The sequence below is a fragment of the Bufo bufo genome, chromosome 3, assembly GCF_905171765.1.
Source record: "Bufo bufo chromosome 3, aBufBuf1.1, whole genome shotgun sequence".
In the NCBI taxonomy this organism is placed as follows: Eukaryota; Metazoa; Chordata; class Amphibia; order Anura; family Bufonidae; genus Bufo; species Bufo bufo.
Window position 1 is genome coordinate 355,871,644 of NC_053391.1, and position 26,788 is coordinate 355,898,431.

General features: G+C 47.6%; 1 protein-coding gene and 1 long non-coding RNA gene across 3 annotated transcripts; one reads left to right on the forward strand and one right to left on the reverse strand.

Annotated features, from left to right (window-relative positions):
* Nucleotides 1–1,145: 1,145 nt before the first annotated feature.
* On the forward strand, nucleotides 1,146–4,128 carry SMIM12 (small integral membrane protein 12). 2 transcript variants are annotated; one of them, XM_040424514.1, is made up of 2 exons: nucleotides 1,146–1,234; nucleotides 3,556–4,128. In XM_040424514.1, the coding sequence occupies exon 2, from the start codon at nucleotides 3,598–3,600 to the stop codon at nucleotides 3,871–3,873; it is 276 nt and encodes a 91-aa protein (XP_040280448.1). In that variant the 5' UTR covers nucleotides 1,146–1,234; nucleotides 3,556–3,597; the 3' UTR covers nucleotides 3,874–4,128. The 2 variants fall into 2 exon arrangements, with proteins under 2 accessions (XP_040280448.1, XP_040280449.1); XM_040424515.1 differs by lacking the exon at nucleotides 1,146–1,234 and adding an exon at nucleotides 3,162–3,278.
* LOC120995367 lies at nucleotides 4,104–26,788 on the reverse strand. The gene is made up of 3 exons (XR_005777581.1): nucleotides 26,662–26,788; nucleotides 26,467–26,501; nucleotides 4,104–4,221 (listed from the first exon to the last, which is right to left on the reverse strand). It is a non-coding gene; the product is annotated as an uncharacterized LOC120995367 (long non-coding RNA).

Below are 26,788 nucleotides of genomic sequence, written 5' to 3' on the forward strand. Positions count from 1 at the left end.
ATCTATATTATCTACCTCATATCTATCTATCTATCTATCTATCTATCTATCTATCTATCTATCTATCTATCTATCTATCTAATCTATCTCATATCTATCCATCATCTTTCTATTATCTATCTATTATCTATCTATCTATTATCTATCTATCTATCTATAATCTATCTAATATCTATCTTATATTTATTATCTATCTATCTATCTATCTATCTATCTAATCTATCTCATATCTATCCATCATCTTTCTATTATCTATCTATTATCTATCTATCTATTATCTATCTATCTATCTATAATCTATCTAATATCTATCTTATATTTATTATCTATCTATCTATCTATCTATCTATCTATCTATCTATCTATCTATCTATCTATCTAATCTATCTCATATCTATCCATCATCTTTCTATTATCTATCTATTATCTATCTATCTATTATCTATCTATCTATCTATAATCTATCTAATATCTATCTTATATTTATTATCTATCTATCTATCTATCTATCTATCTATCTATCTATCTATCTATCTATCTATCTAATCTATCTCATATCTATCCATCATCTTTCTATTATCTATCTATTATCTATCTATCTATTATCTATCTATCTATCTATAATCTATCTAATATCTATCTTATATTTATTATCTATCTATCTATCTATCTATCTATCTATCTATCTATCTATCTATCTATCTATCTATCTATCTAATCTATCTCATATCTATCCATCATCTTTCTATTATCTATCTATTATCTATCTATCTATTATCTATCTATCTATCTATAATCTATCTAATATCTATCTTATATTTATTATCTATCTATCTATCTATCTATCTATCTATCTATCTATTATCTATCTATCTATTATCTATCTATCTATCTATAATCTATCTAATATCTATCTTATATTTATTATCTATCTATCTATCTATCTATCTATCTATCTATCTATCTATCTATCTATCTATCTATCTATCTATCTTTATCTTATATTTATTATCTACCTCATATCTATCCATCATCTTTCTCTTATCTATCTATCTCTATAGATTTCCATAAGTTTTCCAGCAGCGCACATACACAGCTCTCTACCAGCCTCAGTACAGTCAAGCTCCGCCCCCGCCTTTACACGTGACTGATCACATGGTCATGACATCACGGAAGGTCCTTTCGCCTGCTCGGTGCAGTAGGTGTTATAAGCAGGTTACCGGGCTGGCAGTTGGTAGGTGGCTGTGTGTAGTCTGTGCTATACTCTGGTGGCTGCTTCACTTCATAGAAGTTGTATTGCAGTGGTGTGGGGAGGACCGGTGCCCATTTCCTGGTGCTCTGCCAGCCTGTGACCCCGCAGCTCTCATACACTTACCACTAGTGGTGTAGGTCACAGCAGGTACAGTGGGCATGTGCCATGTAGATACTACATGATGCCAGCTGATAGGAGGTGTCCCATAAATAGAAGCTGCGTTTGATGTACTTTTGCAATGTGGTTTTCCAGGTAAAATGTCTGACCTGGAGAAAACACAAGGCAAATAACCGCACTGCAAAGCTGCGGCAGAACTGCGTGTGTTTTCTCACCACAATGTGTGAACATACTCTAAAACCTGGCTTATAATGGCAGTTTTTATGCTTTAAAAAAAATGGCATAACATTCATGTGTTTTTTTATTAACTTTTTGTGTCAAACATTTTATATTTTTGTTTCAATAGAAAGGTCTGTAGACTGGAAAATGCCTGAAATAATGCCGTACTTAAAGCATGCTGCTTTTTGAAAAAACCATCATGGACCCCCCAAAACGCCGTTCTTTGTAAATGTGCCCCAGTGTCTTTGGCATCAAAATGTGTTCAGCCCTGTGTCCCATACCCGACATTATGTGACACACCCCAAAATGTCCCTAAAGATAAAAAGATTATTCGAGTTTCATAAAAACCGGGCATCAGCTGCAAATGGGATAAAGTAAGCGAGGCGATATCATTTTTCTCTCCTGCCCCTAGAGTCGTGCCTGGTCCAGCAGCGGTGACATTCTGTGCATCCGCTCACCGACCTCAGACGTGTACGGGACGTCACTGCTGCATCCAGGAAAATGAACACCGGTGGGGAGCACTGGAGCCCAAGTTTTTATTTAACCCCCCAACATAATATGCAGGGCCTTACAGACATTATCATTGCTTGCCGTCTCCAATGGAGCTTCCAGTCTAAGTTCACTATCAGTATGTCTTTGGGGTGTGGGAAAAAGCCGGAGGAAACCCACTCAAATACGGGGAGAACCTAAAAACTCCATATCGACATTGCACTGGATAGAAATCCGATGACATATTATCAATATCTCTCAGTATTGTACTGTAAAGGTCCATTCACACGCCTGCAAAATGGGTCCGCATCCGTTCCGCAATTTTGCTGAACAGGTGCGGACCTATTCATTTTCAATGTGCTGTCCGCATCCGCATTTCCGGATCCGCACTTCCGTTCCGCAAGAAAATAGAACATGTCCTATTCTTGTCCGCACATTGCCAGTGTCCGTGTTTTGCGGATCCTCAAAACACATACGGACGTGTGAATTGACCCTAAGGCTGTGGGCCTGTAACCTTAGTCAGACATCTCTCTAATATTAAAGTAGTTTCCCGGGAGTTCGACATTGGTGACCTATCACCAGGATAGGTCATCAATATCAAACTAGTGGGGGTCGGACACACGGGACCCCAGCTGATCAACTGTTTGAAGAGACGGTGATGAAGGCTGTGGCTTCCTTACAACTTAGCAAGCACCAGTATCGTACGTTGGTAAGTGGCTGTGCTTGGTATTGCATCCAGGCCCATTCATTTGAATGGGACTGAGCTGCACCTCGCTCATGTGACCGATAAACGTGACATCACTGGCTAAGGAACAGATGGGGGTCATATTGAGGATAGGTCATCAATATCAAACTTCTGGAAAAAAAAACTTTAAAACATGTTTCCTCTAATGCAAAAGTATGTGGCAGGTTATATCTATCTATCTATCTATCTATCTATCTATCTATCTATCTATCTATCTATCATGTTCTTGTCTATCTATCTATCTCCTAACTATCTCCTATCAAATCAAAGCTTTATTGGCAGGTCTAAAAATTATACATTATACATTAGTATCTCCTATCTATCCATCCATCCATCTATCTATCTATCAATCAATCTATCTATCTATCTAGACAAAAAGATAAGTTTGCTGGGCAGCACTGCAGACAAGATGAAGAGACGGAGTGCCAGTGGCTGCGGAAACGATCCACCCTCCAAGTAATAATAGGAACAAAAAATTCCACTGCACTTCCCAAAAAAAAAAGGTGTATTTATTAAACCAGATGCAACGTTTCGGTTCGCTCTATGGAACCTTTTTCAAGCAGAAAAAGGTTCCATAGAGCGAACCAAAACGTTGCATCTGGTGTAATAAATACACCATTTTTTTTGGGAAGTGCCATGGAATTTTTTGTTCTTATCTATCTATCCATCCTATTATTGTACACTGTCCATTACAGCAAAGAACAGATATTAATAATCTTTCTTATATCTGTAGGTCTTCACTTGCCTGCTTTTCAGTAACATTACCTGAGGAACCATGTGGCCTGTCTTGTGGGCTGCCCTAAGGACATATGCCCCATACGTCACTTTTCCAGTGGCACTTGTGGTTGGTACAGTAGGATACCAATTGGAATGGTTTATTCGTGGGACTCCACAACAGATTACGGAGGAGCTGAGCATTTCGGAAAAGAGAGAGGAAAGGGCGTTACAGGAGGCGGCAGGACGTGATCTTACGCAAGTCACTAGCTTGAAAGAAAAGTTGGAATTTACCCCAAAGGCAGTTCTTAACCGCAACAGACAAGAGAAGAGTTGAGATGACTTTATGCCTTGCCCTTGTGACAGGTGGAACTTCTGGATGACACTGGAGACACATGAATGGGGTCAACCCGTGCAGTATTGGATTTCCTTTTGCGCTCAGTTAATTCTATGGTGGTTTGTCATTCAATAATCACAATGTCACAAATTCCATAATTACTGTTTCATGTCCTACAATATTGTCAGCAGCTCGGTTCACATATAGCCATTTCTGAGGATTATTTTACTTCTAAATAAAGTTAACTTAAAAGATCTGCAAGTTCATTGTTAACTCTAAGAACAGCTGTAGACAAGACTGTGATCTATATTGGCAGGAACTATCGATGGCGTCTACAGGGTTTTATATCTGTAAAAATAAACAGACAATAATAAAGGTAAAATAATGAGCGTTGTACTCTAGATCTGAACTGTTTCTTCCTAAGTATATGGAAGTAAGCAAGTACTAGAGAACGGTGCTTGTGAAAACCAGGTCTCCGGCCATTTCTACTGTATGGCGCTTATTCCTACATGCTACCAGCACTTCTGGACCTGGCTGTCAAGCAGTGGAAGATGATATCTTTTTTTAATGAGGTATCTGCAGTTCTATGGTGAAGAATTATCAGATGTTATGTTAGAAATTGACAAGATAGACAATTATTAACCTGTAGTTTTGGAGCAAAGTGTCCAACAAATACAACATAGCCTTGCTAAAATTATTTGAGACATGTAGACTAAAGACAACGTTGTATGCAACGCAAGGTAGGTCTTTCGCAAAAGCAACAACCAGCCTGGGTCAGTCTGGACATTCACTTATGATGGCTTGAAATTTTTAGGGCAAAAAAAAAACAAAAAACACTGGAGAGTTGGAACAGGCCCTTACGACAACTGATGTGTTTACTTTAGGGGTTGTGGTACCACAAAAACCAAATAAAGGGAAAATGACGTTATCTTTATTCTGCTGGTCAGTGCGCTTACCGAGATAGTAACATACTTTGTAAGGCTGAAAAAAGCCCTCTGTCCATCCAGTTCGGCCTGTTATCCTGCAAGTTCATCCAGAGGAAGGCAAAAAAAAAACCTCCAAGTTTTTGCATTGCCATTTTCTAAAATCATGGTTTTTTTTTTAAATTTTTTGGGGCGATTGTCTTATGTAGGCGCTTGTTTTTTGCGGGATGAGGTGACGTTATCATTGGTACTATTTTGTGGTACATACAACTTTTTGATCGCTTGGTATTACACTTTTTGTGAGGCAAGGTGACCAAAAATCGCTGTTTGACAGTTTTTTGTTTTTTTTACAGCATTCACTTGAGGGGGTAGATCATGTGATATTTTTATAGAGCTGGTCATTATGGACACGACGACATCTAATATGTATATTTGTTTATTTTACACAGTAAACTGAGTTTTGAAAAGAAAAAAATCTTGTTTTTGTGTTGCCATTTTCTGAAAGCTACATTTTATTTTTTTTTCGGGCGATTTGTCTTATGTAGGGGCTAATTTTTTTCAGGATGAGATGATGGTTTGCTTGGTACCATTTTGGGGTACATACAACTTTTTGATCGCTTGGTATTACTTTTTGTGATGCAAGATTGTCATGGTCTTACCTTCCTGCTGTTCTCCTTCGTTTGACATGTGCTGGCGGCCATCTTGGTTTCTGGGTTTCTTGTAGCCTTCCACCCTGCGGCTCCTCCTTCCCACTGGGAGGAGCTGGATGCCTAGCTCATATATATAGGAGGTCTGTGGCTTCAGTTCCTTGCTTGGTCCTCTTGTGTTCACATGCTTCTAAGACTGCTGCTGCTTCTGGTTCCTGATCCTGGCTTCGTCTGACTACCCTGCTGGTTCCTGATCCTGGCTTCGTCTGACTACCCTGCTGGTTCCTGATCCTGGCTTCGTCTGACTACCCTTCTGGTTCCTGACCTCTGGCTTCGCAAAGACTCTGCTCGGTTTCACCATCCGTTTGGACTTTTGCTTTACAGCTTTATTTTCAATAAAGCCTTCTTATTTTCACTTATCTCTTGTTGTACGTCTGGTTCATGGTTCCGTGACATTAGGACCAAGCCATGAATTCTGACGGTACAGGGCCATCCTCGCTACCCACGCTGGTTGCCAGACTTGATCAGCAGGATCACCTGTTGGGTCGGTTCGCTGTGGCGTTGCAAACCCTGCTTGAACGCACGGCTCATTTCGCTCCCGTTGCCGATGGGTCGGTTGTCGCTCCTGGGCTAGCTCCTACTGCCGCTCCGGTTGTTGCGCCAGAGTCTACCCCGACACCTGTTGTTGCGCCTGCGGTGTTTCGGGGTATGACCGGTTCTGCCCCTCTTCCACAGCGCTTTGGGGGAGAGCCAACTCAGTGCCGAGGTTTCCTTAACCAGGTGGGCATTTATTTTGAGTTGCTGCCACATGCCTTTCCTACTGAGAGATCAAAGGTGGGCTTCTTGATCTCGCTGCTCTCGGACAAGGCCTTGGCCTGGGCCAGCCCTTTATGGGAGAACAACAATCCGGTGGTTGCCGAGTTTTCCGGTTTTGTTGCTTCTCTTCGGAAGGTATTCGATGTGCCGGCTCGTGCTGCCTCTGCTGCGAAGCTCCTTATGTCCATCAGACAGGGTTCACGATCCGTAGCTGAATACGCCATTGAGTTTCGTACCCTGGCAGCAGAGGTGGGCTGGAATAATGAGGTTCTGGTCGCTGCTTTCTCTCATGGTCTCTCGGATGCCTTGAAGGATGAGGTTGCAGCTAAGGACCTACCAGTTGAGCTCGAGTCTCTTATTTCTTTCCTGATTTTGATTGACACCAGACTCAGGGAGAGACCTTCCTTTAAGGAGAACCTGCGGAGGTCTTCTAACAGATTGGTGCCTACGTTTGCTGTCCCACCCGTGCCTCCCTCTCCTCCCACGCCTCCTGGGGATGACTTGTCTGGGGGTGAACCCATGCAGCTGGGGTTTGCTCGCCTGTCCGAGGGGGAGAGGGCACTCCGGAGACGCGAGGGCCGATGCATGTACTGTGGTCTCGGTGGGCATTTTCGGTTGGCATGTCCGAACCGTCCGGGAAAACGCTCGTACCTGAGATCCTGTCGGGGGCAGATCTTGGGTGGAGTCTCCTCGTCCCCGGTTTCCCGTGTTGACAAACCACTGATCACTGTTGTCCTCTCCTGGGTCGGGGGCTCGGTGACGACCCAGGCGTTGGTGGACTCTGGTGCTGGTGGTTTGTTCATTGATAGTGTGTTCGCTGCCGCCAATTCCATTCCTCTGCAGGCTCGAGGTTCCCCACTGGCTCTTGAGGCGATAGACGGCAGACCCCTTCTGCCGCCACACGTGACTCATGAGACCCTTCCAGTGGGGATAGCCATTGGTGCCGTTCACAGAGAGTCGGTCTGCCTCCAGGTTATTTCGTCTCCACACTACTCGGTGGTCTTGGGGTACCCCTGGCTCCAGAAGCATAATCCGACTTTCGATTGGAGATCGGTCGAGATCCTCTCGTGGTCACCGCAGTGTGGGGCTAGTTGCATCCATGGGTCTGTCAAGTTGCTGTGTACTTCCTCGGACTCTCTGTTGCCTCCTGAATACGAGGAGTACCGGGATGTATTCGATAAGGTGCGCGCGGTTGCCCTACCTCCGCACCGCCCATACGATTGTGCCATAGAGTTACAATCTGGTGCCGTTCCTCCTCGTGGCAAAGTCTATCCACTGTCGGTAGCGGAGAATGAGGCCATGGAGGAGTACGTGAGGGAGGCGCTTTCACGCGGACACATTCGCAAATCCTCGTCCCCGGCAGGGGCTGGATTTTTCTTTGTGAAAAAGAAGGGCGGTGAGTTGAGGCCTTGCATCGATTACAGGGGTCTCAATCGCATCACGATCAAGAACGCTTACCCGATACCCTTGATTTCCGAGCTGTTCGATCGCCTTAAAGGGGCCACGGTCTTTACCAAACTCGACCTGAGGGCGGCATATAACCTGGTAAGGATCAAGGCGGGCGATGAGTGGAAGACCGCGTTTAACACCAGGACCGGTCATTATGAATCCTTGGTTATGCCCTTTGGGTTGTGCAATGCGCCCGCAGTCTTTCAGGAATTCATCAACGATGTTTTCCGTGACCTGTTGCAGCAGTGTGTGGTGGTCTATTTGGATGACATCTTGGTATATTCTGAATCCATGGAGGCCCACATTCTGGATGTCAGACGAGTGTTGCAACGGTTACGAGAGAACAAGCTGTTCGGTAAGCTTGAGAAATGCGAATTTCACCGATCCCAGGTAACCTTTTTAGGTTACATCATTTCCGCTGAGGGGTTCTCCATGGATCCTGAGAAGGTTTCGGCTGTCTTACAGTGGCCCCAGCCCAGTGGTCTTCGTTCCCTGCAGCGCTTTTTGGGCTTCGCCAATTATTATCGGAAGTTCATCAGGGACTTTTCCATGCTGGCCAAGCCTCTCACGGATCTGACCAGGAAGGGCAGTAATTCCCAGGTCTGGCCGCTCGAGGCCATCCGAGCTTTTGAGGCCCTAAAGTCCGCCTTTGTGTCGGCTCCGATTCTGTCGCATCCCAACCCTGGGTTGCCCTTTGTCCTCGAGGTGGACGCGTCTGAGACGGGAGTAGGCGCCCTTCTGTCTCAGCGTAGAACACCAGAGGGTCCTCTGCTTCCCTGTGGGTTTTACTCCCGGAAACTTTCTTCCGCGGAGTGCAACTATCAGATTGGTGACAGGGAGTTATTGGCCATCGTGCAGGCCCTTAAAGAATGGAGGCACTTGCTCGAGGGTTCGGTGGTTCCGGTTCTCATCCTGACGGACCACAAGAATCTGACCTACCTTTCTGAGGCCAAGAGATTGACACCACGTCAGGCCAGATGGGCTCTGTTCTTGTCACGTTTTAATTACGTGGTCTCCTACCTACCCGGTTCCAAGAACATCAGGGCGGATGCCTTATCACGGCAGTACTCCGAGCTGTCCAGGGAGGAGTCGATTCCGACTTCGGTCATACCTCCGAATCAGATCCTGGCCGCCATTCGCACCAGCCTGAACTCTCCCCTGGGTGAGCAGATTTTGGCGGCTCAATCTGGTGCTCCCTCTGGGAGACCCAACGGCAGATGTTTTGTGCCTGAGGAGTTGCGCACTCGGTTGTTGCGAACCTACCATAACTCCAAGACCGCGGGGCATCCTGGAAAGAATCAGCTGTCCTGGGCTGTTTCACGTCTATTCTGGTGGCCTTCCCTACGTTCCGACATCGCCGCATATGTAGCGGCATGCTCCGTTTGTGCCCAGAGTAAGTCCCCTCGGCACCTTCCGTTGGGCCTTCTGCAACCCATAGCCACCGGGGAGCGCCCATGGTCACACCTGGGGATGGATTTCATTGTGGACCTCCCTGCATCCCGAGGCCATACGGTCATTCTCATGATTGTGGATCGGTTTTCCAAAATGTGCCACTGTGTTCCTCTCAAGAAGTTACCCTCTGCACAAGAGTTGGCCACGATTTTTGCCAGGGAGGTCTTCCGGTTGCACGGTTTGCCCAAGGAGATTGTGTCGGATCGGGGGAGTCAGTTTATGTCCAGGTTCTGGCGCGCCTTTTGCTCCCAGTTGGGGATTCATCTCTCCTTCTCCTCGGCCTACCACCCTCAGTCCAATGGGGCCGCAGAACGATCCAATCAGGCCTTGGAGCAATTCCTTCGTTGCTATGTCTCCGATCACCAAGACAATTGGGTTGACCTCCTGCCTTGGGCTGAGTTTGCCAGGAACACGGCGGTGAACTCTTCCTCTGGGACGTCTCCCTTCATGGCCAATTATGGGTTCCAACCTGCCGTGTTACCGGAGGTATTCTCTCCCCAGGATATTCCGGCTGTGGAGGATCACCTTTCCGTCCTACGTGCTTCTTGGGTACAGATCCAGAAGTCCCTTGAGGTCTCTGCGCAGCGCCAGAGACTCCAGGCTGATCGCAGACGAGCGCCTGCTCCTTCCTACCAGGTCGGAGACCGTGTATGGTTGTCCACCCGCAACCTCAACCTTCGAGTGCCCACCCCCAAGCTGGCGCCTCGCTTTGTTGGTCCCTTCCGAGTGCTTCGCAGGGTAAACCCGGTAGCCTATGCCCTTGCGCTTCCTCCTGGCATGCGGATCTCCAACGTGTTTCATGTCTCCCTGTTGAAGCCACTGGTGTGTAATCGTTTCACTTCCTCGGTTCCTCGGCCTCGTCCGGTCCAAGTGGGCAATCGTGAGGAATATGAGGTGAGCAATATCCTGGACTCACGCCTGGTCCGCAGTCGGTTGCAGTTTTTGGTCCATTGGCGTGGTTATGGTCCAGAGGAGCGTTCCTGGGTTCCCTCCGCAGATGTCCATGCTCCGGCCTTGCTCCGAGCCTTCCACGCACGCTTCCCTCAGAAACCGTTTTGTGCTCCGCGGAGGAGGGGCCCTTGAGGGGGAGGTACTGTCATGGTCTTACCTTCCTGCTGTTCTCCTTCGTTTGACATGTGCTGGCGGCCATCTTGGTTTCTGGGTTTCTTGTAGCCTTCCACCCTGCGGCTCCTCCTTCCCACTGGGAGGAGCTGGATGCCTAGCTCATATATATAGGAGGTCTGTGGCTTCAGTTCCTTGCTTGGTCCTCTTGTGTTCACATGCTTCTAAGACTGCTGCTGCTTCTGGTTCCTGATCCTGGCTTCGTCTGACTACCCTGCTGGTTCCTGATCCTGGCTTCGTCTGACTACCCTGCTGGTTCCTGATCCTGGCTTCGTCTGACTACCCTTCTGGTTCCTGACCTCTGGCTTCGCAAAGACTCTGCTCGGTTTCACCATCCGTTTGGACTTTTGCTTTACAGCTTTATTTTCAATAAAGCCTTCTTATTTTCACTTATCTCTTGTTGTACGTCTGGTTCATGGTTCCGTGACAAAGATGACAAAAAAAAGTCTGTTTTCACACAGTTTTTAAGAACAGGCGGGCCCCTGCAATAAATTAATCTCTAAGGGACTGCCCGAGATAGTAGAGTATAAGCACTCAGCTATGCACGGCTGTGTGCATGCGCAGTGAGCCGCTCCGATTTATTGGGCCCCATGGGGTATGTAGTCCCTCTTCTCATGGTCTGTGGGGGTCCCAGCAGTAGGATCTCCACCAATATATTAGCAATCTCCTATACTGTGGATAGGGTATAACTTATTACACTGGATGAGGTTCAACACGTAAAGGGGTTGTGTCACCTAAGCAAATAGCATTTATTATGTAGAGAAAGTTAATGCAAGGCACTTACTAATGTATTGTGATTGTCCATATTGCTTCCTTTGCCGGCTTGACTCCTTTTTCCATTACATTATACACTGCTCGTATCCAGGGGTAACAACCACCCTGCAATGCATCAGCGGTGGTCGTGCTTGCAAAAAAGTGTCAGCCTCTTTAGTGGCCAGGACTAGGGATTGACCGATTATCGGAAGTACCGATATTATCGGCCGATATTCAGGATTTTGTACATTATAGGTATCGGCATCTAACCTTGCCAGTACACCGATAATGCGTATAAAGCGAATACTAGTGAGCGCTTCTATTATGGAAGCGCGCACTAGTATGCATCGGGTTCTGGGAGCAGGGAAGAAGCACAGAAAGAGCTTCCAATACTCACCCTCCCTGGTCTTCTTTGATGGGCGCACTATGACCTGATGCTGCACGCTGTCAGTGCAGCGCGGGCCGGAGAAGACAGGGGAGTGAGACGCCGGACCCAGAGTTTTTTATTTTATTCATCTGAGGTCTGATATGGATTGATAAAGGTCTGATCTGAGGTCTGATAGGGGTTAATAAAGGTCTGATCTGAGGTCTGATAGGGGTTAATAAAGTCAGTGAGGAGGGGGGGATGGTGTGAAAATTGGCATTTGGCACTAGTATATTATAAATGTAAATTATAAATTGACAACCAACTAAGGACTTTATTAATTTATAATTTACATTTATAATATACTTATGGGCAGGGCTGAACGCGTCTTGGTCGTGGGTAAGGCATGCCGAACCTGAACTATATGGCTGGGTTGTGCCTGGAGCCACGGGCGTGGGTAGGCCTGGAGAGGGCATACCCTGTTGGAGTGTGAGAAAAGGGGATGGGAGGGAGGGGTAAGTGAGTCACACCACTGGAGAACGGGGAGGCAGGTATATATAGGGTGCCGACGCCCTGCCCACAAATACAGGCTGACCTCAGCCTTAATACTTATGGGCAGGGCTGAACGCGTCTTGGTCGTGGGTAAGGCATGCCGAACCTGAACTATATGGCTGGGTTGTGCCTGGAGCCACAGGCGTGGGTAGGCCTGGAGAGGGCAAAAAGTCAAGGACACTGTGTTGACTAAATCAGTTTATTCGAATTCCTTCCACCATGCATAATCTATAATGCCAATAACTGGAAAGCCTGAGAGATTTCCCTGTGTGGATCGGGGATGTACCTGCTGAAGCAAGACGATCTCCAGCGCCCCATGGACCGGATGACGTGAGCGGGGACCCTGTGCTTTGACGCTGCAGATGCTGCCCCGATGCGGAATGAATGGCCCGAAATGACTTTGGGGTCGTACCCGAGACCGGCCGCCAGGGGAGCGGATATGGGATATAAATTGGGTTGAAGAGAGTGGCTTGTTTTTGAACGGCAGGAGAGGACTGTCAGGAGGTGCTGTTCGTAACAGGGACAATAACTTGTTGAGGATCTGGACTGGGCACCAGTTGTTCTGGGCGGGGAAATATTTTATTTCCGTGGGTGCCCCCCTCTGGCTTGTCTTGGTCAGCGGGAGGCTGAGTATGAAATGATTATTGTGCCGAGACAGCCATGGCCCAGCGAGCTGACAGTGAACTCTCCTGGCCGGAGGAAGCCATAGAAGCTTAGGAACATGGCCGCTTGAATTACCGTGCTGGTGAGGGGCCCAAAAGGGTTGCCGTCCAGGGCGGCAGACAAGTCCCTGAACAACTCGCTGGATACTGGCTGCCTGCTGGTGGGGGCCTGTTTGGCACTTTTTTGGATTCCCCTGAGAGCCGCCTTGATGGCCTGGTTTGAAAAAATGGAAAAGTGACCTGGGTTACTGAGGATGAAGTGATGTTGGAGACCTGCTAGGTATAATTTGATGGTACTGTGTGAAAGTTTTTGTTGGGAGTGACAGAAGGCTATGAACGCCAGAAGGTAGGATATTTCATCCCGGCCGTCCTGAGGATAGCGAAGCTTAAAATGATCGAACGAGACTGAGACTGGCCCATGAGGTGTTTCGCCATTGAAACCAAAGCTTCTAACCCATGACTAGGGTGTGGTATGCTGGGACTGAGGCCCCCGTGGGATCCGCGTCGGGCATCCCCTGAAAGAAAACCTAAAATCTGGACAGTGCATCTGCAGCTACATTTTTTTGGCCCTGAATGTGTTCACCTGAAAAACGGAAGTTGAGGGAAAGGGATAGCCATACTAGCCTGCGCAGCCTGCGCAGCAAAGACATGATCCTGGGTGACTTGGCTGTTTGTCCAGGATGTCGACCAACGCCTGACTATCCGTGACAAACAAGACGGAGGAGTTGGCCCACTGTTCGCCCCAGACTCGAGCCGCGGCGACTATTGGATATAACTCCAGTAGAGGAGATGACTTTAAGGCTTCTGTGTCTGAGCTTAGTTCTAGGGGCCACCCACCTGCCAACCAGTGGTTGCCGAAAATGGCTGCAAACCCGGCTGACCCTGCTGCGTCCGAAAAAACAATGGGTGAGAGCGTGGTTCGAGGGGGGATGAATAAAGCAATGCCATTCCAGTCCGCTAGAAAAGATTCCCACATTGACAGGTCTGCTCTGGCATGACTATCTAGGGGAATGGTGCTGCCTTGATCTTGAGCTTCGGGGAGAAGCTGAAGCAACCTCGACATGAATGATTTGCCTTGAGGCATGACCCTGGTCGCAAAGTTAAGCATCCCCAGAAGAGACTGGAGCTCCGTTTTGGTGACGGAATTTGCGAGTCTGGCTTTAGTTATGACTGTTCGGATCTTGGTCAGTTTTTCTGCTGGGAGCCTGGCTTCCATCCGGACAGTGTCCAGAATGATGCCTAGGAAGGTGACCTGGGTGGCTGGCCCTTCTGTTTTATTTGAAGCTATCGGAACCTGTAACTGTCTGAAGGTTTCCGGTAGCGTGACTAGGCCGGACGGGTGAGGATGTTGTTTTTCGACTATCAGGAAGTCGTCTAAATAGTGGATAACCATTGGCAAGTCACCGTGGTGGACCAAGATCCAGTGGAGCGCTTTCGCCAGCTGGTCAAAAATCCAGGGACTGCTTTTGCATCCGAAAGTGAGACGGTTTGCAAAGTAAAATTTGTTGGACCATCTGATGCCATAGTAGCCCCAGAGCTGCGGCCGAACAGGCAGCAGCTTGAAAGCATCGGCTATGTCTGCCTTCGTGAGCCAAGAGCCCTTGCCTGAGAGCAAAATGAGTTGTACTGCCTGGTCGATGGAGGAATAACGCATTGAATACTCGTCTGAAGGTATCAGGGAATTCAGGCTTGGGGTGGAAGAAGCATGTGGAGCGGACAAGTCGTAGATGAGACGTTTTTTATTTGACGACTGTTTAGACACAATGCCGACTGGATTAATGCGCCAGTGCTGGAAGGGGAAATCAGAAAAGGGGCCCAACAAAAAACCCTTAGTGACCTCCGCTTGGAGCAGAGATTTGACTGTTTCCGGGTCCTGACTAGCGGATAGTAGGTTACGACCCTCCCAATTGGTTTGTGGAAGGGCGATTATCCCTGTATGAAACCCTTTGTGGAAGCCAGATATCAGGAACTCCACGAAGGCTCGGTCGTGGTGGTTTTCGAGGAGCCCCGACAGCAATTTGACATTGATGTCGGTTAGTCATAGATGTTTGGACTTCTTCCTAGGGCACGTGGAGCGAGGGTGGGCTCTGAAACATAGTGAACAAATGTGGAGGGCCCTACATGCGTTAAAGATACAACTTCCCAGATTAAAGTTGTTGCATAGTTGGCTCTTGCCGAGGTACACTATGGGTCTCCCTAGTTTGTCGGTTGTGCCGGAGTTCCCCTGGATTCCGGAGGGGCCGGGCCACGCCCCTTGCAGAGTAGCAGGGTTGGAGTTCGGGCACCATTCGGTGGAGTGAAATATGGATTGGCAGCTAGCGCATGTGGGAGCCCGGAGACCCGCGAAGTTCCGGCAGAAAAGTTCCATGTCCATCTCCGCCCAATTAGTGACAAACTGGAATTGGGCGAGCGCTGCTGCTGCTTTGGCGGAAAAGGACCGGTGGAAATCGTAAAAAGCCGATCCACCATATTTCTGGCCCAGGTCGGTGACCCGATATAGGTATTTGTCCAGTTCCTCCCTCCTATCTGGCTGGGCTGAACATACCACATCCCTGTATATGCTGAAGGCCAGCACGAATTCGGGGATGGTCAACTTTCTATTCATGCGTGCGTCCTTTGCTTTCAGGACTATTGACACGTCCCCGCAATTAATCACTCGACTTTCTGGGGCGTCTTGGGACGCTATCAGGATCGATGCTAGGTTTATATCCCTCCCTCCCAAGATATCCTTTTTGAGGCTATCTGGTAAGAAATGAGATGGGGCAATCTGGGGGGGGGGCATGAGTGTACCTGGAAGAAGCTGTGGGAGAAGCAGGGATGGTGCTGGTGCCTGGGTCTGACCGGACACTGACGGCTGAGATTCCAGGACCCCCACCCTGGACTGGATGTCTGAGATAGAGCTGACTAAGCCATTGATGGAGGACTGGAGTTGGGCCAATGAGAGTTGAATGGACGGAAGGGAGGTTTGTTCCTCTGAGGGCCCGGCCTCTGTTGTCAGTAGCCTATACAGTTCGGCTTTCCTGGCAGAAGCTGGATACCGAATCCCTCTTTTGTTCAGCTCCATGATCAGTCTTGGGATGGTCCAGCTCCGGAGGGACCCGTTGTTGGCCCGGCCCGAAATCGAAGAGCCTAGCATGGAACCGTTGTCCTCTATGTCGGACACCTGCGACATCGTGGACCAGTCTTTTAACCGGGCCAAGACCTGCTCCTAGGTTGTGGAGAACCAACAATAAGAACTAACAAAGTATATACAGACTGGGGTATGCATGGATAGGACCTACCGATGCTTTTACCCTTATTGCGCATTTCTTACCTTGCGGGGCTTTGCCTGAATTGGAGACGATGGTGGTCGGTAGACACTTCTAGGAATCTGAGGGGGAACATTAAGTAGACTGAATAACGTAGCCGTGGAGGCAAGATGCGGACCGTGAGACCCTTCGCCGTCCGGGGGGCTTTTAATTAAAGGCGGGTCAGGATAGCGTGCGGGAGTGTGGAGGGCTCCGCCTGACATAGTGTGGTAGCCGGGCGGCTGGCCCTGGCGGTCTAATTGTCGGCCAAGCGGTTAGATTGTCTTGGGGAACCCGGGAGACAAAATAAATGACATGGAGTCAACGGTAGCTGAACCTGGACGATCCAGGTGACGTACAACATTTAACGTGGCCTGGATGATCCAGGTAACGAACAATAACATCACAGGTATCTGTGGAGGCTAGACCTGGGAGAATTAGGTGACATACAACATTCAAAACTCGGCCTGGACGATCCAGGTAACAAACAACTGACATAGTTGAGGTCTGCCGCAGCTGGCCCGGCGGGGTCCAGGTGACGTGCAACGTTGAACTCGGCCTGGACGATCCAGGTGACATGCAACCTTTAAACTCGGCCTGGACGATCCAGGTGACATGCAACATTTAAAACTCGGCCTGGACGATCCAGGTGACATGCGGCATTACACTCGGCCTGGACGATCCAGGTGACATGCAACATTGGATTTGGCCTGGGCGATCCAGGCAACATGCAATATTACACCTGGCCCGGACGATCCGGGAGCCATGCGACACTGCACATGGCCTGGACGATCCAGGCGGCATGCAACATTGGGTTCGGCCTGAACGATCCAGGTAACATGCAGCATTACATTCGGCCTGGACGATCCAGGTGACATGCAGCATTTGAACTCGGCCTGGATGATCCAGGTGACATGCAATATTACACCCGACCCGGAAGATCCGGGAGCCATGCGACATTGCACATGGCCCGGACGATAAAGGCGGCATGCAACATTGGGTTCGGCCTGGACGATCCAGGTGACATGCAACATTTAAAACTCGGCCTGGACGATCCAGGTGGCATGCAGCATTTAAAACTCGGCCTGGACGATCCAGGTGACATGCAGCATTTGAACTCGGCCTGGACGATCCAGGTGACATGCAGCATTTGAACTCGGCCTGGACGATCCAGGTGACATGCAGCATTTGAACTCGGCCTGGACGATCCAGGTGACATGCAGCATTTGAACTCGGCCTGGACGATCCAGGTGACATGCAGCATTTGAACTCGGCCTGGACGATCCAGGTAACATGCAGCATTACACTCGGCCTGGACGATCCAGGTAACATGCGGCATTACACTCGGCCTGGACGATCTAGGTGACATGCAACATTTAAAACTCGGCCTGGACGATCCAGGTGACGTGCAACATTGGATTCGGCCTGGACGATCCAGGTAACATGCAGCATTTCATTCGGCCTGGACGATCCAGGTGACATGCAACATTTAAACTCGGCCTGGACGATCCAGGTGACATGCAGCATTTTGAACTCGGCCTGGACGATCCAGGTGACACCCTGATCCGACGCCCTGCCCACAAATACAGGCTGACCTCAGCCTTAATACTAGTGCCAAATGCAAATTTCCACCACCTCAGTGACTACCAACTAATATAATATATATTATGAGATATAAAATATCGGTATAAATTATCGGCTATCGGCCTGAAATTATCGGTATCGTCTCTAAAACATCAATATCGGTTGATCCCTAGCCAGGACCATGGGAAAGCATTGGCTGGTGCTCTTTCCTATAGTGTGCAAGCATGACCACAGCTACTGGATTGAAGGGTGGTTGTAACCATGGAAACGAGCAGTGCATAATGTGATGAAAAAATGAATCCAGCCGGCAAAGGAGGTAATATGCACACTCACAATACATTAGTAAGTGGCTTGTATTAACTTCCTCTACATAATAAATGCTTTTTGCTGATGAGACAACCCCTTTAAATCTAGGAGTGGTTAGAAGACCTCTTTATTTTAGATCAGTATGTTTTAACAAGGCATTAAAAATGTTACACCCGACCCGGTGCTTCAGAGGTGGGTGGGTGGTGGGGGGGACCCTGGACTTGTGCCCTGCTGCGGAATGCTGTCCCCCGTCGCTTGCTCCGTCCCTGAAGGAGTGGGCGGCGGACGTGTGTGGGGGGAGTCGCTCGGCGCTCTGCTGGAAGTACATGGAGCGCCGGCGGACGTACGTGCGTTCCACCGTGGCCCGCACACGAGGCGTGTGGACTTCTCGCGGGAAGAGAACCCTGGCAGGGGACGGAGAAGAAGCTGAGGGCTCCGAGCTCCCGGTACTTACTTGGGGCCTGAAGAAATCTGTCCGGAATGGTAGCGCTCTGCGATGCGAGGCTTGCGTGGAGACGAAAGGTGGCTTGCTTGTAACGGCAGCTAGATGTGGCTCCTCCTACTGAAGTAAGTGAGTCACACCACTGGAGAACGGGGGAGGCAGGTATATATAGGGTGCCGACGCCCTGCCCACAAATACAGGCTGACCTCAGCCTTAATACTAGTGCCAAATGCAAATTTCCACCACCTCAGTGACTACCAACTAATATAATATATATTATGAGATATAAAATATCGGTATAAATTATCGGCTATCGGCCTGAAATTATCGGTATCGTCTCTAAAACATCAATATCGGTTGATCCCTAGCCAGGACCATGGGAAAGCATTGGCTGGTGCTCTTTCCTATAGTGTGCAAGCATGACCACAGCTACTGGATTGAAGGGTGGTTGTAACCATGGAAACGAGCAGTGCATAATGTGATGAAAAAATAAATCCAGCCGGCAAAGGAGGTAATATGCACACTCACAATACATTAGTAAGTGGCTTGTATTAACTTCCTCTACATAATAAATGCTTTTTGCTGATGAGACAACCCCTTTAAATCTAGGAGTGGTTAGAAGACCTCTTTATTTTAGATCAGTATGTTTTAACAAGGCATTAAAAATGTTGTCTAGGACTAGATTCCTTTTGGATAAAAACGGGGTTTGATGTTGGCGACATGGCTTCAAAAGACAGTGTTATTTTAAAATCCCTGGGGTCTAGGGTAGTGAAGAGGCTAGTGAATTCAACCCTGGTGGCCAGGACTAGAAAAACATTGCTGCTCTCTTCTCAGAAACAGCATCACACCTATCTAAAGAGTGGGTTGAACTGCAAAAAGGCCATGGGACATCACAAGCTGGCAGGGTGGCTGGAGGCAGACCCTCCACTAACCAGATAATAATTACCTATCCTAAGAATATTGAGGATATATCATATAGGTCTCGGAAAACCCCTTTAACATCAGCATATAGTGTGGTCCAGGGCAGTGAGGGGGTTATGTCATTAACCCTGGTCACAATAATAAGAGTGCTCCCTGAGTTGCAAGACAAATTTTCAACAATTATTATTGCCAGGGAAAACTTAAAGGGGATTTCCAGGTTTTACTATTGATGACCTATACTCAGGACAGGTAATTAGTATCTAATCATCTGACCAGCAGGGGGCCCGCAACAATGCTGATCAGCTGTTTCCGGGTAGATCAGGCGTTGGAACGACACAGATCCGTCCATTGTGTAGTGGACAAAGCTGGTAATGCAGTGCTGCTCCCGTTCGGGGTGTCAGACAGTGATGAGCGGCGGGGGCAATATTTGAATTCGCAATATTACGCGAATATTAGTCATATATTTGAGAATTCGTGATCTCCAGTCATTATTTTCTTGATTGCAAAAATCGGCAATCGGAAAATTTGCGATAAAAATTTGTGATACGAAAACTCGCGATCAACACTACTCCTAAAGTCAAAGATATTGCAGCCTTCTCATTGGCCAACAAGCTAGAAGCAGTGAGGGATCATGGGTACTGATTAAAAAAAATCTAGAATATTTGCGATTACGAAGATATAGCACTATATTCTAGATATTTGTGAATTCTCAAAGTGCCAATATTCACGATAAAAATTCACGATTAGAATATTTGCGATCAACACTAGTGTCAGACCCCTCTAATCAGGGTGGCAGAGTGTCAGACCCTAACCGATTAGATATTGCTGGCCTGGACATCGATCGTAAAATCCTGGACAATCCCTTTAATACCAACATATATCTCTCTGTTTTATTTTCCAGACATGCCAGTCACTTACTGGTCAGGTAGCAATCCTAGTGACATCAGAGATAGCAGTTGGCGCATGAAAATTGTGGTCCAGATTAAGACATGTGGGGTCATTTATCAAACTGGTGTAAAGTAGAAGTGGCTTAGTTGCTCATAGCAACCAATCAGATTCCTCCTTTCATTTTCCAAAGGAGCTGTCAAAAATAAAAGGTGGAATCTGATTGGTTGCTATGGGCCAGTTCTACTAAGCCATTTCTACTTTACACCAGTTTAATAAATGAGCCCAATTGAGTCTAGAGTAGCATGTTTTTTAACTATTCATTGACTATCACATAATTATAAAAGTATGAAAAATATGGAGTGAAAACAGTGGTGTGAGTAGTCTGTGTCTCTTTAAATCTTTGGTCTGGGTTAAGAGCACCAAATACTAAATGGTTGACTGATTAGATAATTATTATTAGAAATCTCTTTCACCTCAGTTACATACATGACATTTTCACGAAGCTATCCCTTAAAGTGACCCATCTCAGGTCTATAAAGCAAAGCACATCTCCGTCATAGGCACAGAAAAATGGAATGCAAGCCAAAGACAAGTCTATTACATGACTGATACCAGCTGACAGATACAATTTTATTGGCTAATGCTACGTAAAGCAGCCCATGAACATTAGATACGTCAACTGAACCGGCCAATTTTAGAAGAACGTGGTTATTAATGTGTATTTGGGTCTCTCTCCTCCGTCCACTAGCAAATGACAGATATGAGGAGTTGTGTCCAAAGGGAATGTTTAAAATGCGTTTCAACTGAATCTGGTCACTGAGATGACTTGTTTTTTCGGCTTCTGCTTGCCTTTCAGCTATTCTCCCTAACCAGTAACTATTAGCTCTACAACTTTTTGGCCAAGTTTTTTCTTTGGAGGGAGGGGGATATAGGTCCACCAGTCACCCATTGGCACTGCTTATCTCTAGTGAAGCAAAGGACCAGCCAGGCAAGTCCTAATGCTGTAAGACCTGTTTGCCTGGAAGTGAGTCGGGCGGTCTCCATTGACATTAAATTGTCAGCAGATCCTTCTAGAAATCTAAAGTTTAACTTTTATCTGGATGCAAGGATTTTGTAAGATTATAATAATTTCCCTGACTTAAATAGTGATGACCTGTCCTTAGGATAGGTCATCAATGCCAGATTGGTGGGGGTCTGACTCACCTATTTGAAGGAATAGTGGTGCTCATATGAGCGCTACTTCCTCTTCAAAATGACCTGCGCTCCGTCTTCTTTGCAAATGCGGTGCAGTGTACCTACAACTGCTCATCCTATTCAGTTGAATGGGACGAGCAGTTATAATCAGTTATATAATAATTCTGGCTGAAATGATGACTTGTAAATGAGTTTGAATAGTGATGAGCTCTAATTTATCTCTATCCATATGTATGTGTATTCGAATATAAACTAAATCTCTAGAGTGATGCATTTGACCTTGACTTTTGTGCTCTTAGTTCAGCATAATGAGGAAACACTTGCTGCCTTCATCTGATAAGTGCTGTAATGGGTTTCTAGAGGAAACTACAAGCTGGTGACTCCATCATCTATTGTTACTTTATGCTTGAAGACTAAACACAGGCAGGATTAGGCTTGTGAGTAACAAAACATATGAACACATAGAAACATAGGAATTGGCAGAAAGATGCAGGACTACACAGCCGCAAGAAAAAAAACGAATGAGCCCTTTTGGAATGACGTGAATCTCTGCATTGATTACTAATAAAATGTGGTCTGGTTGTTAGATAACTTATAGACAAACCATAAACTGTGTAAGGAGTAAAGTAAAGCCTGTATTATACTGCCTGATTTTTCAGCAGATAATCGCTAACGAGTGTTCGCTTGTTAGCGATCATCTGTCAGTGAAATACTGCCACAGATTGCCCTATGAATGAGCAAAATTATCGTTTGCGGGTGACATATCAGAGTGTCTAATAATGATCTGCCGCTGGTAAACCACTATACAGCATGGAGATGAGTGATGGCATAGGGATCGCTCCTAACCATGTTGTGGAGGAGATCGCTGCATGTAATAGCAGTGGTCTCCTCCGCTAGCAAGCAGGCGATTGCTGGGAGAGAACGCTTCACTCCCGATAATTGTCTACCACATTGGGCTGTGTAATACAGCCTTAAAGGGCTTCTGTCACCCCACTAAACAGTTTTTTGTTTTTGTTTTGTTACTTATAATGCCTATAATGCGATTTATGCATACATACTGTCATTAATCATTTTCGTTCAGCAGATTCTGTTAAAAACTTACTTTTAAAATATGCAAATTACCTTGCTACCAGCAAGTAGGGCGGCTACTTGCTGGTAGCAGCCGCATCCTCCTATCCTAAAGACGCCCCCTCCGCATGCTGATTGACAGGGCCAGCGGACGGGATCTTTCTCTGCTGGCCCTGTCTGCTATCAAGATCTCGCGCCTGCGCCGTACCTGTCTTCAGTCGGCGCAGGCGCACTGAGAGGAGGACGCTCGCTCGGTCACTCCTTTCTCAATGCGCCTGCGCCGGGTGTAGATGTGACGTCATCGGCGCAGGCGCATTGAGGATGGAGCGACCGAGCGAGCGTCCGCCTCTCAGTGCGCCTGCGCCGACTGAAGACAGGTATGGCACAGGTGCCAGATTTTGAATGCAAACAGGGCCAGCAGAGAAAGATCCCGTCCGCTGGCCCTGTCAATCAGCATGCGGAGGGGACGTCTTTAGGATAGGAGGATACGGCTGCTACCAGGTAATTTGCATATTTTAAAAGTAAGTTTTTAACAGAATCTGCTGAACGAAAATGATTAATGACAGTATGTATGCATAAATCGCATTATAGGCATTATAAGTAACCAAAAAAAAACAAACTGTTTAGTGGGGTGACAGAAGCCCTTTAAGTGAACCTCCATGTTAAGGACTTCGTCAAGAGCTAATTTGTAAAAGGTGTTTCAATTAAGGAGATGAGATAGGTGCTTTGTCTATTAATAAAGGCACACAATGCCTGGTTACTGACATATCAGTTCTTCTCAAGAAAGTTTGGTCTGTGTGAAAAATGTTTCAATGCAAGCAGCTTTTAGGAAACCTCAGTAGACATGTTAGAGACATGCATAAAGCGGAAAAGTCTGCAAAAACATTGTTAAAGACCTGGGTATACAGCAATCTATAGTTAGACAAATTATCGAGAAATGGAGAAAATTCATTTTAACATTATTTCAAAAGCACCACAGGCATTCTTCAAAGAACCAAAGGTTAAAGGGGTTGTGTCACTTCAGCAAATAGCATTTATCATGTAGAGAAAGTTAATACAAGGCACTTACTAATGTATTGTGATTCTCCATATTGCCTCCTTTGCTGGCTGGATTCATTTTTCCATCACATTATACACTGCTCGTTTCCATGGTTACGACCACCCTGTAATCCAGCAGTGGTGGCCATGTTTGCACACTATAGAAAAAAGCACCAGTTTATGTGAGCTCCCACGGTCCCGGCCACCAGAGAGGCCTCACTTTTTTTAAAGTGTGCAAGCTCGGCCACTGCTCCTGGATTGCAAGGTGGTCGTACCCATGGAAACGAGCAGTGTGTAATGTGATGGAAAAATGAATCCAGCCAACAAAGGAAGCAATATGGACAATCAGAATACATTAGTAAGTACCTTGTATTAACTTTCTCTACATAATAAATGCAACTTGCTGAAGTGAGGCAACCCCTTTAACAGCAAGAGACCAACAGAAGACTCTACAAACTGCAAAAACAACAAGGGCACCATGAAGTAAGCCGTTGCTGTCCAAAAAAACACTGCAACCCATCTCAAATTTGCCTGGATATTCAACAATGCTTCTGCGACAATGTTCTATGAGCAGATGAAACCTGCCATCTCTATAGCTGTATGTGTTCCCCTCTCCTTGCAGCCTGGCCTCAGATAGAGACTTCTGTTCCTCCATGACTGGGATGAACAGGTCGTCTCTTCCCTGCTTCTTGGTGAGGGATTACCAGGGCGACTTAGGGTCTCTAGGAATCCTGAGTATGAGTCGTCCTACCATCGGGGTCCGCTCATACAGTGAGGAGTCAGGGAGAGGATTAGGGACGCGGTAGGAGGTGACCTGCTCCCTTATTACTCCTTTTGGCCAGGCTGATCCCCTTTTACCCTTTGACACCGCACAGTGGGGGGCTTCCCCCACTCCCCACCGTGACAAGTATACATGCCTAAGGCCTCATGCACACGACCGTTGTGTGCACCCGTGGCCGTTGTGCCGTTTTCCGTTTTTTTTCGCGGCCCATTGACTTTCAATGGGTCCGTGGAAAAATCAGAAAATGCACCGTTTTGCAGCCGCATCCGTGATCCGTGTTTCCTGGCCGTGAAAAAAATATGACCTGTCCTATTTTTTTCACGGCCAATGGTTCACGGACCCATTCAAGTCAATGGGTCCGTGAAAGAACACGGATGCACACAAGATTGGCATCCGTGTCCGTGATCCGTGGCCGTAGGTTAGTTTTTATACAGACGGATCCGGAGATCCGTCTGCATAAAAGCTTTTTCATAGCTGAGTTTTCACTTCGTGAAAACTCAGAACCGACAGTATATTCTAACACAGAGGCGTTCCCATGGTGATGGGGACGCTTCAGGTTAGAATATACTAACAGAACTGTGTACATGACTGCCCCCTGCTGCATGGAAGGTGCTGCCAGGCAGCAGGGGGCAGCCCCCCCCCTGTAGTTAACACATTGGTGGCCAGTGTGGCCGGCCCCCCCCTCCCTCCCTCCCCTGTAGTTAACTCATTGGTGGCCAGTGCGGCCGGCCCCCCCCCTCCCCTGTAGTTAACTCATTGGTGGCCAGTGGGCCCCCCCCCTCCCCTGTAGTTAACTCATTGGTGGCCAGTGGGCCCCCCCTCCCCTGTAGTTAACTCATTGGTGGCCAGTGCGGCCGGCCCCCCTCCCTCCCCTGTAGTTAACTCGTTGGTGGCCAGTGGGCCCCCCCCTCCCTCCCCTGTAGTTAACTCGTTGGTGGCCAGTGGGCCTTCTCCCCTCCCTCCCCCTAATTAAAATCTCCCCCCTATCATTGGTGGCAGCGGAGTGTACCGATCGGAGTCCCAGTTTAATCGCTGGGGCTCCGATCGGTAACCATGGCAACCAGGACGCTACTGCAGTCCCGGTTGCCATGGTTACTTAGCAATTTGTAGAACCATTACACTTACCTGCGAGCTGCGATGGTCTGCGTCCGGTCGGGAGCTCCTCCTACTGGTAAGTGACAGGTCCGGCTGAGAGCTCCTCCTACTGGTAAGTGACATGACCTGTCACTTACCAGTAGGAGGAGCTCTCGGCCGGACCTGTCACTTACCAGTAGGAGGAGCTCCTGACCGGACGCAGACCATCGCAGCTCGCAGGTAAGTGTAATGGTTCTACAAATTGCTAAGTAATCATGGCAACCGGGACTGCAGTAGCGTCCTGGTTGCCATAGTTACCGATCGGAGCCCCAGCGATTAAACTGGGACTCCGATCGGTACACTCCGCTGCCACCAATGATAGGGGGGAGATTTTAATTAGGAGGGGGAGGGAGGGGGGGCCCACTGGCCACCAACGAGTTAACTACAGGGGAGGGAGGGGGGCCGGCCACACTGGCCACCAATGAGTTAACTACAGGGCAGGGGGGGCCCACTGGCCACCAATGAGTTAACTACAGGGGAGGGGGGGCCCACTGGCCACCAATGAGTTAACTACAGGGGAGGGGGGGGGGCCGGCCGCACTGGCCACCAATGAGTTAACTACAGGGGAGGGAGGGGGGGCCCGGCCACACTAGCCACCAATGTGTTAACTACAGGGGGGGGGCTGCCCCCTGCTGCCTGGCAGCACCTGCTAGGCAGCAGGGGGCAGTCATGTACACAGTTCTTTTAGTATATTCTAACCTGAAGCGTCCCCATCACCATGGGAACGCCTCTGTGTTAGAATATACTGTCGGATTTGAGTTTCACAATGTAACTCAAATCCGACGGTATATTCTAACATAGAGGCGTTCCCATGGTGATGGGGACGCTTCAAGTTAAAATATACCATCGGATTGGAGAAAACTCAGATCCGATGGTATATTAACTCCTGACTTTACATTGAAAGTCAATGGGGGACGGATCCGTTTGAAATTGCACCATATTGTATCAACGTCAAACGGATCCGTCCCCATTGACTTGCATTGTAATTCAGGACGGATCCGTTTGGCTCCGCACGGCCAGGCGGACACCAAAACGACCTTTTTTTCATGTCCGTGGATCCTCCAAAAATCAAGGAAGACCCACGGACGAAAAAACGGTCACGGATCACGGAAAAACGGAACCCCGTTTTGCGGACCGCAAAAAAATACGGTCGTGTGCATGAGGCCTAACTCTAATAAACTAGCAAATAAAAAAAAAATATGACAGTTACCCTTTAAGTATTGTATTGTAGCTGGACTGGCATGTCTGAAAAACACAATAAGGAGTTTTTAATTACAACATAAAAAAGATCTACAAGCGCTAGCATTGTGAAGCGGAGAACAAAACATGGGGACTAACACGGAAATAAAGTTTCTTGTTATTGTTGCAAATACAATTAGATGCGGAGAGAAAGGGTGCAGCTTACTGTAGTAGAATCGGGCGTCTTCCTGGGTATGGGGGGAAGCCAGCCCTTGAAAAGATATGCAGGCAGCTGATTAGCACAGCTATTCTATAGGAGTTCTCTTATCACTGTGTCTGTTCTTTGAGGTCTT